General features: G+C 49.9%; 1 protein-coding gene and 1 long non-coding RNA gene across 3 annotated transcripts in view; both read left to right on the forward strand.

Annotated features, from left to right (window-relative positions):
- The first annotated feature begins 384 nt into the window (after positions 1-384).
- On the forward strand, positions 385-4,559 carry ZIC1 (Zic family zinc finger 1). The gene is made up of 3 exons (XM_015871935.3): positions 385-1,459; positions 2,527-2,690; positions 3,104-4,559. Exons 1-3 carry the CDS (start codon positions 487-489, stop codon positions 3,299-3,301), a joined length of 1,335 nt encoding a protein of 444 aa, XP_015727421.1. The 5' UTR covers positions 385-486; the 3' UTR covers positions 3,302-4,559.
- A 6,198-nt stretch (positions 4,560-10,757) lies between these two features.
- Positions 10,758-18,537, forward strand: part of LOC107318300 (uncharacterized) — a 47,739-nt gene continuing 39,959 nt past the window's right edge. Inside the window, exon 1 of one of the 2 annotated variants that reach the window (XR_014933550.1) lies at positions 10,758-11,037. This is a non-coding gene — a long non-coding RNA (uncharacterized LOC107318300). The remainder of the gene's footprint in view (positions 11,038-18,537) is intronic. The other variant, XR_001557269.3, reaches the window with a different exon arrangement.

Genomic DNA, 18,537 nt, shown 5'->3' on the forward strand with positions numbered 1-18,537 from the left:
GGAAGTTTCTTTTTTGTTTTGGTGCTTTTTTTTTCTCCTGCTTTGCCCTCGCCGAGCTCTCGCCGTTATTGTTATTTGCGGGCACTTTTCTTTTTGCGCCCACCCCGACCCCCCCCTCCCCACTTCAGCCTCCCAGAAAAGTCAAAGCAGAGAGACAGTGAATATTTTTTTGGGGGGCACCTTTTTTTATTACTATTATTTGCGACTGCGAAGATCTCTTTCCCCCTTTTCCCACCAGCCTCTGGTTTTTTCTCTTGTTTTTTTTTTTTTTTCCCTTTTTTTTTTTCCTCCCCCCCCTTTTTTTTCTCCCCCCCCCTCCCGCTCTGATGCCGAAGGGGGTGTTTTTGATGTGGTTGCTTTGGTGGTGATCGTCGCCGACTTTCCAGAGAGGGTGTTTTCGCCGCTGCCGCCGCTGCTGCTGCTTCTCTCCGCGTTGTGTGCGTGCGCGCGTGCTTTTTTTTGGGTTGCTGCATCGACGCTGGGAAGATGCTTCTGGATGCTGGACCGCAGTATCCCGCCATAGGAGTCACTACGTTCGGATCGTCTCGCCACCACTCCGCGGCCGATGTCACGGACAGAGAAGTGGGGCTGGGGATCAACCCCTTCGCAGACGGCATGGGCGCCTTCAAACTCAACCCCGGCGGCCACGAGCTGGCCTCGGCCGGGCAGACTGCCTTCACCTCGCAGGCTCCGGGCTACGCGGCGGCTCTGGGGCACCACCACCACCCGCCCCACGTCGGCTCCTACTCCAGCGCCGCGTTCAACTCCACCCGGGACTTTCTGTTCCGCAACCGCGGCTTCGGGGAGGCCGCGGCCGCCAGCGCCCAGCACAGCCTCTTCGCCTCCGCCGCCGGCGGCTTCGGCGGCCCGCACGGACACGGCGATGCCGCGGGACATATACTTTTCCCCGGGCTGCACGAGCAAGCCGCCGGCCACGCTTCGCCCAACGTGGTGAACGGGCAGATGCGCCTGGGCTTCTCCGGAGACATGTACGGCCGAGCCGAGCAGTACGGCCAGGTCACCAGCCCCCGCTCCGAGCATTACGCCTCGAGCCAGCTGCACGGCTACGGCCACATGAACATGAACATGGCAGCGCACCACGGGGCGGGGGCCTTCTTCCGCTACATGCGGCAGCCCATCAAGCAGGAACTCATCTGTAAGTGGATTGAGCCCGAGCAGTTGGCGAACCCCAAAAAGTCCTGCAACAAAACTTTCAGCACGATGCACGAGCTGGTGACTCATGTCACCGTGGAGCACGTTGGAGGACCCGAGCAGTCCAATCACATATGTTTCTGGGAAGAGTGCCCGCGAGAAGGGAAACCTTTCAAGGCCAAATACAAACTCGTAAATCACATCCGAGTCCACACAGGTGAAAAACCTTTCCCCTGCCCTTTCCCAGGCTGTGGCAAAGTGTTTGCCAGATCAGAGAATCTCAAAATACACAAAAGAACTCACACAGGTACGGTAACCTTCTCTGTAGCCTTTCTGTCCGCGCGTGGACGTGCGGGGCCGGGTCGGGCCGGGCCGCTTCGGGGCCGTTCGCTGCTCCCGGGGCCGCGGAGATGCGCTGCGGTTGGGGTTGGAGCTCGGGCAAAGCGGCGGCCGCGACAAAAAGCGAGCGGTGCCCGGGAGGCGGAGGGGGAGAGAGGAGCGGTTTGCTGCCGGAATGGTGAGGGCAGGAGGGGAAGGAAAAATCGCAGCGACCCGTTCTGCTAAATTTATAGGTTTTAATTAATAGTTCTTCGGCAGTTTTGAGTGTGGCGCGTTGAGAAACGGTGCTAAATATTCCAGGCGGCTCATCCGTCTACCCTGTGCGATTCGGGGGCTGGTAAATATTTAATTCCGTGGAGAGACTGGAAATCAACCGAGCCGAGCGCGTTCTCGTGTTATTGTTGTGCGGAGGAGGGCGGGCGCCGGGGGCCTGAGAACTTTTCCCCGCTGCGGGAGGCGGCCGCGCTGCGCTGGGCCGGGAGCGCTCCCCCCCCCCGCCGCCCCGCTCCGAGCTGCTCCGAGAAGGACTCGTGGGGCTGCGGCCGCCTTGTGTGCCTCGGTCCGGCCTGGCCGCGCTCGTTACTGCGGGAAAATACGGGGGAGGGGGCCTAGGGTAACATATCACGAGTGCGAGGCATGAAAACGGCAAGCAGACGCGGCGATCGGGTGGAAATAGCAGCACGCCAGCTCTGCCTCTCGCTTCGAGCGCTGAGAGAAAGGAGAGGGAGCTGCGCCCGGGGCTGGACTGCAGCTGGAACTCGCTCCTGAGAACAAGAGAGAGGGGAAAAAGAAAAGTTCTTGGGTGCTCTCCCCCTCCCCCCATTTGGAAATGGGAGCCGTAAGCGGGCCGGAGGTGCGGATAGGAGAGAGGAGAGCAAGAAGGCTTGGGGCTTTGAGCCCCGCTGAACTTAGAAAGTTGCGAATGTTTGCGGTGGAGCCCCGGGCTCCCGTCCGGCGCTGCGGTGGGGGCGAGCAGAGATCCGGTGGCCCTGCCTAATCCGATCCGTTTTTTCCCCCTCCTTCCCTCTGCAATAGGTGAAAAACCATTTAAGTGTGAATTCGAGGGCTGTGACAGGCGCTTTGCAAACAGCAGCGACCGCAAAAAGCACATGCATGTGCACACTTCCGACAAGCCCTATCTCTGCAAAATGTGTGACAAGTCCTACACGCACCCCAGCTCCCTCAGAAAGCACATGAAGGTAAATGGAGGGCGCCCGCTGTGCGGGGCGCTGCGGCTCCACCTCGGGCCTGGCCGGGGGAAGGGGCTGCGGGGACGGCCGCGGGCAGCACCCACCGGGCCGTAGGGAACGGTGCCCGAGGGCTGAGCGAGGAGAGCGGCGAGGGGCCGCCGAGGAAAGCCGAGCCCCGGCCCGGAGCCCGCTCGGGGCCGCCCCCGCCCCGCCGCGCCGGGCAGCGCCGTTTGAGCGGCCGGGGATGGGGGTGGGGGGAGCCCCGGCGCGCAGGGCCCGGTCCCGAGGAGAGCCCCGAGGGGGGGACCGGGCCGCAGCTCGCCGCCGGGTGCCGATATTGGGCGCGTCCCCGCGGAACGCCGCCGCCACCGGGGCCTGGGGCCGCCGCCGTGCTCTATTTCTGCCCGGGTTTTCTCTTGCAGGTCCATGAATCGTCCTCGCAGGGGTCCCAGCCTTCTCCCGCCGCCAGCTCAGGCTACGAGTCCTCCACCCCTCCAACCATCGTGTCTCCATCCACAGAAAACCAGACCGCCAGCTCCTTATCCCCTTCCTCCTCCGCAGTCCACCACACGTCCAGCCACAGCACGCTTACATCAAATTTTAACGAATGGTACGTTTAAAGCGCTAAAACAAAACAGCGAAAAAACACAAACCGAAAACAAAACAAAAAAGCCCCCAAGCGAGCGAATCCAGACCCTATTTAAAAGACTCCAAAAATAATGAACACTCTGAAATCAGAATTAAAAAGAAAAGCAGGAAAGAAAAAAAAGAAAACAAAAACAAAATGCTGCCAGTAGACCCAGGACTGAGTAAAATGAAGACTCATTTTTTTGTTTGTTTTTCTTCTTCTTCTTCTTTTTTTTTTTTTTACTCTTTTATTTCTCTCATTTTTTCCCTTTTTATTCCTTTTCTTTCCTTTTTTCTTTTAAATTAATTATTATTACTTTTTTTCTTTTTTCTTCTTTTTCTTTGTACTTTTTGGACTGTTCAGCTCTGCTCTGTTCCAAGGCTTGGTAGGCGAAAGGGTTAGTAGGATGCATAAGAAGACAAGGTTACCAGGGCAAATGCCAACCGTGTAGGGCTGTACTGGAAACCACTGATTAGAGCTCTTCAACTGCATGTCTGCTCGGGCAGCGGCCTTCCCCCACTCCCTCTTGTAAATACAGAACTATTAGCTTCAAAAAGGAAAAAAAAGAAAAAGAGAGAAAAAAAAAACACAAAAAAATACGAACGTACTGTTTGATTTTGTATATAGTTATATCACAGTCGAAGCCGGGGAGCCGTGGAGTTGTGGTTGCATCTATGTGGGGGGAGGGGCGGGAGGGGGGGAGCGGAGAGGGGGGTGGAGGTGGGGGGGGCCGAGGGGAGAGGTAGAAATCCAACTATTTGTACTGAATGGCAAGAATGTTCTAGTAAATGTGTACCAAAATGTGAATTACTTTGTATTATTACAGTCTAAACGTCGATCTAACAGAATATTATTGGTATTAATGTGCTTTTTTGTATAAAGTGCAACATTTCGTCCCAAAGTCCAGTCTAAGTAGTGCAGTAAAATGTTGTTACACGTCCTGTCAAGAAATTCGTATAGTGAAAGCCTGGATCTGCGTGTCAAACTGTTACATTTGTTTATGTAAAGTGATATTAAAAAAAGAAAAAAAGAAAAAAAAAAGATATAAACTATATCTGTCCGTTGCTTTTGGCAAATACAAGAACATAATGTATATAAATCCTGATTTCCATATTTATCCGCATGTAAAGGTCCGGTTATACATGTTACAAGATATTCAATATTTATGGCTAGAAGAATTGGTATGTAAAATTTAGTTTACAGAACTGTTTGGTAACATTTCGTACCTTATTAAAGATTCTTAAATCCCACGCATGGTGGTAGGAATCCTTATTCGCTCAGTCAACCTGCTGCAACTCCGACTAGCTTTAGGATATTAGGATAAAACTGTCCCAGTTTTTCACTGCTTTCCATTATGTCATCACTAAAGCAGCGAAGGTGATATAAATGTGATAAATGAAAGGATCCCTGCTGGCATTACTATAGTGTGTAATTAGTATTTATATCAAAATTTATGAAACAAATTTTCGGCCGCAGTATAATTTAAATGACCTTTGCAGACATAGAATAACAACCATAAAAATAACAGAAATAGATTGCATATGCTACATAAATATTAATGTGGGGAATTGTTACACGAGAAGTGCTTCACTCCACTCCAGCACTGCCCATGAATCTGCATGGACCGGGTCCCTAAATTAAATTAATTCGGATAACATATATTAGGAGATTTAAAACAGAGGACATTTCGGTCGCTATTTTAATTTAGAGCATTTATGACCATAACTAATTCTCAGGCAGTGGATTCATGACTTTCCTTGGGCCTTTCACTCTGAGAGATGCAGCACCGTGTCATGAAGGCCGTTGTTGTTGTTGTTGGGTGTATTTTTGGTTTTTGGTTCTTTTTTGTTTCTTTTTCTTTTCTTTTTTTCCCCCCTTTTTTCTTTTTCTTTTTCTATATTTTTCCTTTTATTTTTTGCTGATATTCCTTAAGACGTGATGTTAATTTAAATCAATTACTTCTTATGCTATGTTATTATTATTACTATAAATTTGCCAGTGTTAATAGCTTTCTAAAAAATAAATCTAGGGGGTAAGAATTATTTTATGTAATTTGATTATCTTTCTATCTCTTTTATTTATTTCTCATTTACTTAAGAAATTCGTTCCATTGGCTGGCGTTGATACAGTAAATTTGTAAATGAGAAGACAATATAAAAAATCTAAATTACTTGTGCTTAATGACTGTAGCAGAACGCCTTTTCTCTAAATCAGATTGTCTTTCTTGCAGTTTAGTTTGATAGATTTGCAAGCTGTACTGCTTCCACTAACTTAGCTACGGTTGTTGGAACTGTTGGGCTTTGTTCCTGGTTGTAGCTTGCATGATCGCCCCATTAAGCAGACAACATATCAACAGACAACACAAATCATGAGCTTGGCTAAAGCTGCGAGCGCTTGTGATATGTCATAGAGTGAATTGCACGGACTGACCTTCCAGTAGACCAGGATGACACTTTAACAGCTTCTTTAAAGAAATATTATGTGTACGGCGACTCAATGGGGATATGAACCGCGGGTGGGGGGGGGGGGCTATGGGGGGGAGGGGGCTGCGGAGCTCCGCTCTCGGCTCCGTGCAGCCGCCTCCAGCTCTCCGGGCTGTCCTGCGGCAAACCTATGCGAGCGTTTTTCTTTGTCCCTAACATTTCCACAGCTCCCCGAGCTGTTTGTCAGCACCCCTCTCTCCTCATCCCGTTCCCCTTCGCACAAAACTTCTCGGTGCGGGCTCGGAGCCCCTCTCGGGGCAGCGCTCCCGCAGCTCGGCTCGAACTTTCCCTTCCCGCAGCGTTTATTCTAAGGCGGAGCGCCGCTCCATGCTGAGAGCGCCACCTTGCAGGGCCCGGCGGCACCGGAGCTGCTCGGCCCGCAGGGACCCCAGCACGGAGCGCTGCTGCCCGGGGAGCGCTCTGCGCGGGGCACGGCCGCAGGGAGATGGGGGTTAAGGCGCCCCGAATGCGGCTCGCGGTTCGCCGTCCCGAATGGGGCTCGGATAGAGAGACCCGAGCTCAGCTAATGGAGAAAGTGGTGGGAATAGGGAATAGGGAAGGCCCTGTCCCACCGAGAGACGAGCTGCGGGAGAGGTGTTTTAAAGATGTGTATGGCAAGTTGGTCTGAACTTGTATGCAGTCCGTAGCCGTCGCTGGGCTCTGATCTGTGTCTGTGTGTGTCTCGGCGCTTGGGACAGAGCGCTCGGCCAACTTTCGGGCTGAGGGTTGTGTGAGCACCCCGAAACACGAGGAGGTGTTCTGTTGTCTGGCTGTTGCTGCTGTTGTTTTCTGTCCGGGGGCACGGCGCAGCCCCATGGGTGTTCTGCGTTAGCGGCGATTAATGCTCTGAACCCCAGCCCACGGCACGGCGGTGCTGCCCGCTCGGCCATGTGGAGGGGAGCAGCGCCCCGAGGTGCCCGGCAGAGCGGGGGGCATCGAGCAGGAGGAGAGGCTGCTGGGCAGCTTTCTCCTCGCTGGTTCCTTCACCGGAGCCAACTTTCCCCCAGCGATGTGCCCAGTGCAGAACTCCTCCCGAAGGTTTGGGGGGAGAAAAACGAATCTCTGCTCTCCAGCCTCAAGGGGGGCCGTTATTTCGCTCTTGTCCTTAATGTCTGGCTGCTCGGGATGCTTTCGTCTGTGGGCCGCCCGCTCCCGAGCTCGCCGTGCCGGCAGCCAGAGGCTGGGCCCCGCATTGCGGAAGCTGCGAGCGCCCAGGGAGCGCCCGGAGGGGCTGCGTGCGGTGTGTGCGGTGCGGGGGTGCGGTCCCCGTGAAAGCAGTGTTCACGCAGCACCCCCCCGGCAGTGCTGGTGCTATTCGGAAGCCGAAAGTTAAATGCAAAACAATAACCGGGCTCTTCCATTTGCCCCCGAAGAGTCGCCTTTCAGGTCTCTTTAATGGCTTGTGAATGATCGCTTGAATTTTTTAAAAAGGCGAGGCCGGCATTCATGAGACAAAGTTAGCTTCCTTAAAGCGGACCCTGCTTCAAATGGGGACACAAGCTTCACGCTGGCCTCCACTGCTTATCTCCGTTTTTTTAGCCGTAAGGAAGTGGCAGTGCCTGTACTGCTGCGTGAGGAGTTGGGAGTTATGATCGCTGCCTTTCTGGCTACGCTACTCTACAGCCTCGACTTCGTCATCTTTTCCACATTCGAAGCGTTTGCTCCTTTGAGAGAAGCTCCGGTGCTCGGCAGCGGGCCGGTGCCGGCTGCGCGCAGGGAGCGCGGGGCGCACCCGAGGACCGAGCCCGGCTCGGAGCCGCGGTGTGACGGCGGGGACTCGGCAGCAGCGGGAGGGGCACAGAGAGCTCGGGGGCAGAAGGTTGCTGGGACGGCGCAGGGCGTTTCGAGTGACCCGATGCAGGAGGAGGTGGTGTGCGTGTTACCGCTGGAGCTCAGAGGGCAAGGAGTTTGCGAGCGATATCCCCACGGGCGAGGGGGTACCGTTCATTGGACACGGTTCCAAAACGCACAGATCCACACCAACACGCTCGCAGCCCCGCGGCCGGGCACCGCGCACCGCGGGACGCACACACGTGCGCGCCGCGCACCTCGAAACACGGCAGCCAGAGGTTCAGCGTTTCGGGGGAGAAACCTTTGCTTTCTTCTCCAAAAGCAGCGGCCCGGCCCCGAGCGGGGCTGTGCTGTCGGCGAGAGGCCGGGAGAGCCGGGAGGCCCGGCTGGGCCCTCTGCGGCCCCGCAGCCCCATTCCAGCAGCACGGAGGTGCGGGATCTGCTTTGGGGTAACCCACGGGGCACGCGTGCCCTACACACACGCTTACCAGAATCACCCTTCGTGAAACCGGTTTTATTATGTGTATATCTATACCCGCACCGCTGTCTATCTGTATTTATATGTCACGAAACGGCAGTGTTTCCAGAAAGACACACATCGGTGTCCTTCACGCGGAGGTGCAGTGCTGGAGGTTCACGTAACCTCCGTTATTTTGTGCAGACGGATGGAGCTTGTAACAAAAGGGACATGTTCTCCAAATTCATTCGGAGAGATTAATACCCGAGGTCTTTGGTTGGGGCTGAGCGCAGGATGGATTTCTCTGACTTGCTGAGCACACCGAAGTGGATTCCGTTCCACCACAACCAAGCTGCGATTTCAGGTTCATTGCGTATTAAACGTAGCCAAGGGTTTCATTTTATATTATTATTATTTCTTTTTCTCTGCACAATTCCATGGGTCAGCTTTGGTTCATCTTCGATAACAAGAAACACGATCCTGCGAGGCGAAGGGGCTATTTTTATCATGCAGCTGGAAGCTGTCATCAATTCGTAACATTTATTTCGGCTTTAGAGCGATAGTATAAAATAGCATGAAGTTTCCAGATGACGCCCGTACTGCAGACAGGATTTTTCAAGTATAATAAATCAAATTAATTACCTTTTAGATATATAGGATCATACTACCTCTCTATGAAAGTGCTGTTAAGAAACTGCTCCGTGTGTGCCTGTGGGGTTGGGGATGTGTTTACACCTCGGACCAAGCGCGGCGTTGGCAGGAAGGCGGCACACGGAGCTCTGAGCACCGACCCACGGCCACACTCCGCAGTCCAACGTCCGCGGGAGTGGGCTGCTCTCATCCCGACCCTAAAGTTGTGCATTGGCACCGGCTGAGACTTTCAGATCCTTTCCGATCTTTCTCACTTCCAAAATCCCACGAAGAACGGAGCAGAAGGAAAGGAGAAAAAGAAAAAAAAAAAAAAAGAAAAAGAAAGAAAAAAAAAAGAAAAAAAAAAAAGGAAAGAACCCGACTCATCAGGCAGCCCCCCTGCGCACCGCCGGACATGTGCTCGCTGTTTGATGTCTCCTCTGTCGGAGGGCGGCCGGGGGCAGCGGGAGATGCGGGGCCGCCCGCTCGGGGACGGTCCCTGGGAGAGGCGGCGGTGCGCGGGGGCGGTGTTTGCGCGATCCCGCCGCGCACTCCGGCGGCGCATGCGCGCCCGCGCAGGGCCCGTCTCCACGTGCTGCTGAATATTTATGGCTCCGTCGCCCCCCCCCGCTGCCCGCGGAAGGGAACCGCGGCCGCGCAGGGCAGCGCCGCAAGTGCTGTCCGCTCCGCACGGCCGCGCCCCGGCCCGACCCTGCTGGAGCAGCTCCTTCTATCCCTCCCGTCCCGTCCATCCCGTCCTGTCCATCCCGTCCCTGCGCTCAGCCCCGCACCCAGGCACGTTGGGACCCCCGCAATTAGCGGCATTTCCGAAGCGCTCAGCCCTGGTGTCCCCGAGTTGCGCCCACCGGAACAGTCCGGGCCCTTGGGAAGGGCAGAAAGGCTGTCATGGACTCCCCTCTGCACCTTTCCCCTTAGCAGAACCTCATGACACAGTGTGGCACGTCACATTATGTTGCTGAGACATCGATATCACAGGACAGACCCAAGTAACACGCGCACGCATTTACTCTGTTGCAGGCATCGAGGTTTTTGTTACACAAATAGTAATAATTCCCAGCCCTCTTTGTTCGACGGAGTAAAGTGGACACAAAGCCTTTGTAGGGCGGCAGGTCGGCACCGCCCGGTATCAGAGCTGCTCTCCCGAGCATTGCTAACGAGGCGGTCTGTTCCCCGCGCACGTCGGAACACACGGGGCAGCGCGGACCCAGGACAGCACCTTGAGCCCCTCCTGCCCGGCCGGGGATCGCCTCAGCCCACGCCGAGGGGCGGCGATGAAGCCGGTGTCCATCACGTCGCCTGTTCGCTTCAAAAAGGGCACATCCTGACCTCGCTTCCCCTCGTGGAAGGTTGTTTCCAACCTTTACACAGATGTATCTGAACGCACAGAAACATGCATTCTTTCCCTTCCAACCCGGCTTTATTATTTCTCCTCTTTTCTACTTCCTCCTCTTTCGCCAAAAGGAATCTCCCCGAATGTCTGGAGGCGCATGTGAAGGGACAGTAGCCCTGCAGCACTCCCCAGCCCCACCGGGAACCCCCTGCATCACTTCACTCCCCCCAGAAAACTGTTGGTCCCCTCCAAGTGCGAGGCTGAACCTTTCCATTTAGTGTTCATGGCCTCGTCGCTCCCTTCCTTCTATCCCGTCCTTTATCCCGATTTCCCAGCTTGGCATTGCCAGGGCTCCCCGAGCTGCCCCAGGGCTCAGACAGGAGCAGGGGGGGAGTCGGGACGGTAACGTTTGGTGTCAGGCAGGACAGGAGGCATCGACGCCTCTTCTCAGCCAACTGGACGAGGATGAGATCTGTTATTATTATTGTTATTATTAATCTTGTTATCATTATTGTTACTGTTGTTATTGATATTATTATCGTTATTATTACTACTGCTGCTGTTATTCACCATTACAGCTTGTTATAATTTATAATGATGATATTCTGTTTGAAATCATCCATTTGCAACTTGCAAAGCACCACTACATTCACCTTAAACCTGCTTTCTGTCCCAGCCAATGGTGGCAGGGGCCGGCTAGCCTGTCCCCCCGGAGCATTAACCCTTGTCGCGAGCTGCAGAGAGAGAGGAGCTGAGCTTTGGCCCCGAGGAGCTGTGTGCATGGATCTGGCACAGCTTTGCTCCTTTCACTCCTGGACCTTTGTTTTGGTGGCGAGCGGGGAGAGCAGGGAGCGCTGTGCTCGCGTTTCCCTCCGGCTTACACACACACACACACACACACACACACACACACACACAAATCCCCTTTCCAACTTTCTGCCTTTTGCGCTTCCCTCCCAGTTTTTCACTTCTCAGACCTACTGGCAGCATTTGCCGAGATCTAGATCCCCGTCGTGGTAAGTGATGCTTTTCTCCATTGCAAAACTCGCTCAGCTCTCGGCTCGCTGTCCCAGGGACGGGTGTAGAAGTTGTATTTGTTTGGAGCAGAATTGCCCAACCCCACTGGTTTCACGTCAAGCAGCAAAGAGTAAAACTATTGTCGTGTCTTAACTCTGAATGGGAGCAAGCAGACCAAATAATCATTGCCGGCTCAGACAGTAGCATGGAACTAATGTCATTCTTTTTAAGTTTGCAAAGCAACTTTTTTTTTTGTTGTTTTGTTTTTGGGAGAGGGAGCCTGTGTTTTGGGTCTGTTCTTGATATTTACATTACACACCAGACCATAACAAACTATACAAAGAATGCAGCTGCCATATGTGCTTTGTGAACGTGCAATTATGATTGGGGGTTCGTGCATTCAGAGTAAGTGTTGCAGACACGCTGCTGCCACTCCGTGAGGTTCGTGCAGTACCTGAAACTCACTCCATATTGGGGGGAAGGGGTGGAGAAACGTGGTATTTTTAGAGCCTCTGTGTATATATATATATAAATCTACTACAGTAAATGCCTCCTGGACATTTATTTTTAATGTACAGTTTGCAGCTCTGACTGGATCCAATTCACGATTATTCAGATGAGGCTGAATTTGAATAAGTTGCTGCTTTCTCTCCCCCGCCCTCCCCCATCACCCTCTCCCCCCCCCCCCCCCTTTTTTTTTTCTTTCTTTCTTTTTTTTTTTTTTTTTTAATTTAAATTAGGAAAATGAAGAAGACCGCTGAGTCCGGCTGACCTTTGGCTGGCATAATTTAGCAAGTGAAGAGCGGATCAATTTAAGCACTCCGCTTCTCCGGCATTGCGGTCGGTTCCCACTCACGGAGCAGGGCAGCGGTACCCCGAGCTCCGCAGCCGTGGAGGGACCTGAGCAGGCGAAGGGGAGCGGGCTCCGCCAAGTTCAGGGCACGTCTCCGCCGCCGGGAGCTGTCCCGGGGGCACGCGGCCCGAGAGCCGCTCCGCGCAGGGACCGCGGGCGCTTACGAGCGGCTGGGCCGGGCCCGGAGGGGAGGGTTCCGAGCTGCAGCCGTTCCGCGGGCCCTGCGCAGCCGATAGGGGCTGACCCGCCGGGTTCGGCGCGGCTCCGCGAGTTCCCCGGCCCCCTCCCTCAGTGCTAGGCTCGTCGGAGTTGGTCTGGTGGAGCTGGGCAGGGCGTTGCTCACATGACAAGACACGGACAGACTCTGGAGAGAGATGAGTCCCCAGAAGTTGCTGTCAGAGAAAAAAAAAATCAAGAAAAAAAAAGAAAAAAGAAAGGAAAATAAATTAAAAAAAAAAGGAAAGAAACAGCGTTTCAGGTTTTAACCGATCATTTGTTGAGCATCTGCGGACGCTGCTAGCTGCTGTTGTAGAGACAGAGGAGCGTTCTTCAAGTGCAGCCCAAAGTCCTTTTTTTACCCCGCTGGAAGAGGTGAGAGCCATTCCCTCCCTGCAGCAGGGGAAAGGGGCAGGGGCACTGCGGAGGGGCCGTCCCGAGCTCCTCAGGCACAACTTCCATCTGCGGGACCGAGCTCCAGCCGGCTGCAGTTTCCCCCTCTCTAATAAGTCCCCTCTGCTAATAAATGATGCCCCTGCTCAGGTTCCTCGGCGCTTTGCAGCTGAGTCCGAGCGAATTTGATCCTCTATTTGTAGACGTGTTTTAATAAAACTGCTGTAGTGCTGACATTTTATTAGGAGGTGATCTTTTCTAAATTAATCTATGAAAAATGTGCATGCTACCAAACTAGATACACCTCCACTCACTCCTTTCTTCATTTACATGCATTTTACAGCTAAGAACCCAGCTCGACATTTCCCTGAATCATCAGACCATTAATTTGCAGGGGAGCTGGCTGCTTCACCCAGATGGATATGATTCCAAATAAACTCAAAAGAAAGGCAAAAACATATGTTTTTCTGTCATTTTCTGCTCCCCTCTGCGGCCCCCCCACCTCTTTTTTTTCCCCTCCGTGTTGAGCAACGCCTACAGCTATTTCGTTATCTAAAAGGCAGAGCAGAGGGCAAGGACTTGGGGAACAGTACCTTTTAATTCTGAAACTTTTTAAACTTAGAGCAGGGTTCAGTATGTCCCCAAATATGCACCTTCCAGAAGCAAAGGAGTGATGTGTCACACACTTCTATTAAAAAAATACAAACCTAATGCTGTGAGATTTGGAATTCTCCCTTATACCCATTTCTTCTTTTCGTGCACCTTTTACAGTCAGAACATAAAACAGCCACTGAGGAAACTGATAACAACCTCGCGCAGATCCCACTGCGTATCCCTTCCTCCATTTTATTTCATGTAGGTTTTGCTAACAATTTGTAGCAGAGAAATGGAAGTGCTGCCCAGCCAGGATACCTTAGCAGGTTGCAGGCCAAGAGAGCTCAGGCAGCACGAATGTTAGCAATAAGCTGGGACGAGATGGAATATTTCTGGAAGAACATATTTCTGTTGAATAGTGTTATTTTCCTTTTAGAAATTCACCTTTCTTTGATGCTTGAATGGTGAACATTTACACCAAAGTCAGCAGGGAACATTGCATGGAGGGTGGTTACGGTGGAACTTCAGGTTTTAAAGTGTAGAACATGATAAAATACCCTATCAGAGCAGGCGTAGTTTCGTCTTACTATCTAAAAAACAGCCATCTAGAAAATACTCTGAAAATATTCATCTGGTGGGCAATGTGAGTGCTGAACAGAAGCGTATGTTCACCGAGTCTGTGAGGCAGATCGGGAAACACTGCAGATATCCCATGACTGATACATCAGGAATTTCTAAATTCAGCATCACAGCATTTACAATATCTTTTTCATATTCATAAATGTACATGTTTAATTATTTTAGTTCAGATTTCCTTGCTGTGAGTTTTTGCTTTGCTGAAAGCTGCCCAGCCCTCAGACTTGTGCTTACAGGCACGCTTGGTTTAGGAGCTGTGTTCATGATACAGACGGTTACATTGTGAATGTAGGTGTCTCTCTTTAACCCAGCATCCTCATCTTTCCTGCAGGTGAGGGAAGCATGTCATCTGCTTATGGCAATGTTAGAGTCAGCCCTAAGTTTTTAACCAAATAGATAGAGTTCTTTATTTTTATTTACCATTACTGCTTGTAGAAGGACTTTAACTGAGGTGAATATCCCTAATGCGATCACTTAGGATCGTCTGCTTGGTTTGTCTAAAAAGGCTGGGATGTTTTAAGAAGTAAACAAGAAGATTTTTATGTGCTGGATTAGTTTTCTTCTGTGGTTTTTATGGGAACTCCTCAGTCTGCAAGTCAGATCAAAATATAACGCAGATCATACATCCATAAACATTTTTTATCATATAGCAAATTGTTGAATGCTCCTGTAAGCAGCACTGGAAAGAGGCTGCCAGGAGGTGTAACTACATTAACCGGCACCACACAGGAGATTTGAAGTAAGGGACTGAACCAAAACACATTGAAATCAATGGGAAACTCCTGTTGAGCTGGAACAGGCTTTGGGCTGGGAATAAATGACGGTACAGGTACAGCTCCGTTCATCTCTTTCCAGTTTTTGCTTTGCCTTACTGCACATTATTTACAGGTAACATTCCTGGGCTAGATTAAAATTTATTGATTCATCTCCAGGGTAAAAAGATCTGCGTTTGCATGCAAGCACCTACAGTAAGGCTGGACTGGCACTGCAGAGCTGGTGGAAATTACACACGGCGTTCACCTTATATGAGCAATGACTGCCTTTAGGATATTTCTTAAATTCCCATTCTTTTACAGAAGGATGTATTCTGTACAGATGTAGCAACTGCCTGAAAGAAGTGCTCTGGTTGTTTTCAGTAAATCTGTTCTTTCAGCCACATGGCCACAAGTTGAAATTTGACCAGATTACCAAATCTGTCTGCTTGTTTGCCAAGGAGTAACAGCAACAAGGGACCCCTCTCACTCCCCAGTGTTGTTCTACAAATATCACTTAATAATTAATTCCCTGCTAATATTGGAACTTGACTGTGAAAATGCTGTTTTCTGCTGGGAGAATTCAGATGCAGTAAACACTGCTATGGCAAATGGATTGTTTCTATTGGGATATGCTATAAATGGGTTTTGTTCTGTTCCCACTGGAGCCATAAGTTTAGGATCAGATCCTGCTTAATATCATATTTCTCCTTCTCATGATATTTATTGACTGTAGCAAAAAGCTCAGCTATTCAAAAACTCCCTCCCCCCCTTTTAAAATATATGGACTTGCTTATCTAGAAAAGCTATCGGTGGAATTTTACATTTTCTCACCTCAGCTGCAAAGCCCTTACAGACTCCTTTAGAAACTTACCCTCGTGTTTAGGCACTCTCTCCCTTTAAGTTCTATTGTATACCAGACAACAACACATTTAATTAAAAAATTCTAACGGCACAAAATTGTGCGGTGTTGTCAGAAGTCACAGAGGAAGGGCCAAATTCTTCTTTTCTTAGTCTGGCGAAATTCCCACTGACATCAACACTGTGTTCTTGACGGAGCTTGAGCACGTACTTTAAGGCCACACCAATTACAGGGAAATTGTCTTACTGTCAGTGCGGTGTTTGTGTGCAGGCTGACAGTTACAAGCAGAAAGCTGCCTGCCCGTAGTTTGTTCTGGTCATAAATTAGGAAATATTAATATGAAATCCCAAATGTTTCAGAAAGCTGTAAACAACTCACTTCTGATACGAAAGCAATGCAAGAACTGCCTGACTGTCCTCTTGCAAGAAAGGCCCCGAGCTAAACCATAAGCAAAGTTCTGCAGACTTTTAACTTTTCTCTGGCCAAAGTTGTTACTAGTTAAAATATTATTGTTACCTGTAGAAGCACGAGGGAAGGGTTTTATGATCCAGATCTGTTTATATTCTGTAAGTCTAGTAAAGAAACAACATTTCCCCTCTGTCATGCCCAAATAAACAATGAGCCTATTTCAAGTTCCGCTCAATAAGTGCGCTAAATGCATAAAGTATTTTGAGTAAATGCCATGCAGCTGTTTGGTAGCTTGCAATTACTGCGGTATTGTGTCTGCCTGCGTTGTGTGAACGGCCATAAATCCAGCTATTTCTGACACATCATGTTGGATTTCGTATAAGTCTATAGGTTTAGTTCCAAGTAGATGAAAATAATGAAACATTGTAAATATTAGATAGTCTTGCTCCAGTGTGTGGTGCTGTAAATCTCTGGAGATTTGCGAAGAGACAGTGACAACATGAATGCAATTACACATGATACTATTTTATGGGCTAATTCTATAAAGCAGCATCTCAGCTCTGCACTGACAACAATTTTTCATGGCGACTTTCTGGATGTCCCATGGAACCTTTTAATGCATTAATTATTTGCTCATCCCAAAATAAAATTTGCACGTGTATGAAATTAAACAAAGGACCCAACATGCTTCAAGAGCGGTTTTGCTGGAAAGGAGATTTGGGACAGAGCCATTTATTTTAGGGCTCTGATTAAAAGGCTGAAATGCAGTTCTATCTGATGGGAGGTTCTGCTCTGGCCATGCACGGCACACATCCATACCCTGCAAAACATCTTCACTGCCCCCCAGGCTGCACAGATCCTGGGCTGGGGAAGAAGGAGTATTTCTTCTTTGAACCTTGGCTCAACAGGTGACTGTGAAATAAACCACGAGTTCTCCCATCTTTGTCAAGCAAAGATAGCAGCCAGTTTGGTTCTAGGAAAAGATATGCAGGTATTTTGTCATGACATGTTAATTTAATAAAACGAGACCTGGAAAAACACTCGAAGTCTTAGAGGATTCAGAGGCATCTGAGATAAAAAAGAAATCCAGCTTTGGGATTGTTGTAGCAGCTGTAATAATCTATTATGTAAATCATCTGGGAATCGAAACATAATATTTTGTAAGATAGTTTTTGTTGAATAATAAATACGCTATCGTTTAGGCTTAATGTTTTTCCAGAAGTGTTATTGTTAACTGATGAAAGTGAAACCTGAGAGTGCTCCTTATTTTGACTGAAGATGATTTAATATTTATTTATAGCAGTGCCAATGATAACACCCATATATCTGCTGAGGAGAACATATGTTTCTCAAAATTGGGTGTTGGAGCTAGTGTTGATCCACACTGTCTTATATTTATCCTCTGGGTGGCACCTAGATATTCTCACCAGTCTGAATCAGAGATTCCAGAAGACAAAATATGTGCAAACAAAACAAACCAAAATCAGAAGTCTTTGGTGGGATTGTTATTTTATTTACTTTGTTTTATATCCCCATGCCATACCAAAGGCCCTTCTGCAGCACTGGTAACTCATTGCATGAGTGCTGTAAACTGGCTTCCATAGGAATGTGAATCAGGCCCTCTCCATTTGTTACTTCTCTTATAGAAGAAGCATTGGTGCAACACGTCAGTCCATCAGCCTGTTGACTAAAGTACAGAACGATTTCAGTAATGACTAGGATGCGTGCTGCACATTACCACATTTTGCAAATTAGCAAGTAATCAAAAAGCACCATAAAAAACAAGGATACTGAGTAATGAAATGTACTTCATTCATTTATTTTTACAACCATATAGTAGTTTTAATTATTTCTGTTAATAATTCATTGGCTGCTAGCACATGGAGCTACGGATTTATTTATTTATTTTTGAATAAGTTTCAGTAAGTGAAGCTCCTGTTGTTGGACTGGGAGGTGCAAGCTTTGGTGAGGAGGTGAGCAAGTGCTCCTTCTTTGAGTGGTTGACCTGATTTCGGAGATAATCCCTGTGAATATCCTGGAGTCCTCAGGGCCAGCCATGGGCTGGTGGGGGCTGGGAGGGGCTCCATCTCCTTGGGAAGGTCACAGCAACCAGGTGGCTGCTGATCTCTGTCAGCTTTTTCCTCAGCTCCTCAGACAGTGTTGGGGAAACCTTGTTTAAGTAAGGCAGGAGCTGGACTCTGCTTGGCTGCTCTCATCTGCTCACTGAAGAAAACTTTTCTCATCTCTTCCTCCATCCCCAGTCCACGGAGAAAGCCCAGTCAGACCAGAGCACTAAAGGCAGGGGAGCAAATACCACCAAACTGTATCTTTTACTTATTTTGTTCCTGATGGAATGTCCAGTGACAAATCAAGGAGTGAGAGCATCCTACCTGGGAGTTCTCCTTGTGGGGCATGCTGTGGGTTCCCCCAGGACATGCACCTCTGGCACCTAGCAGCCATCCTGCATTCCACCTGTCCATCCTGAGCTCAGCTTGGACTCCTGGCTTGGAAGAGAGCATCCCTCAGGCTCTCCATCTCTTACGGTAGAATCACAGCATGGCTTGGGTTGGAAGGGTTGGAATTAAAGCCCATCCAGTTTGAACCCCTTCCATGGGCAGGTTTGTCAGTCACCCACTCAGGCTGCCCAGGGCACCATCTAATGTGGTCTTTTGGAAGTGCCCAGGTAAATATTGCTTGTATATATGGAATCTATGAGCAATGTGCACACTTTTGTTCATCTCACTATACATTTGCTTTTCTTTTCCATATGTGCATTTGTTATTTG

The sequence above is a fragment of the Coturnix japonica genome, chromosome 12 (assembly GCF_054131305.1).
Source record: "Coturnix japonica strain WE chromosome 12, WE-NBRP24, whole genome shotgun sequence".
In the NCBI taxonomy this organism is placed as follows: Eukaryota; Metazoa; Chordata; class Aves; order Galliformes; family Phasianidae; genus Coturnix; species Coturnix japonica.

Bases quoted from the DNA above. Each gene is read 5' to 3' on its own strand.
- ZIC1 (XM_015871935.3), top strand. From the start codon at position 487: ATGCTTCTGGATGCTGGACCGCAGTATCCCGCCATAGGAGTCACTACG. The intron at 1,460-2,526 runs GTACGGTAACCT...CCTCTGCAATAG, and splicing joins ACACAAAAGAACTCACACAG to GTGAAAAACCATTTAAGTGT. The intron at 2,691-3,103 runs GTAAATGGAGGG...TTTCTCTTGCAG, and splicing joins CCCTCAGAAAGCACATGAAG to GTCCATGAATCGTCCTCGCA.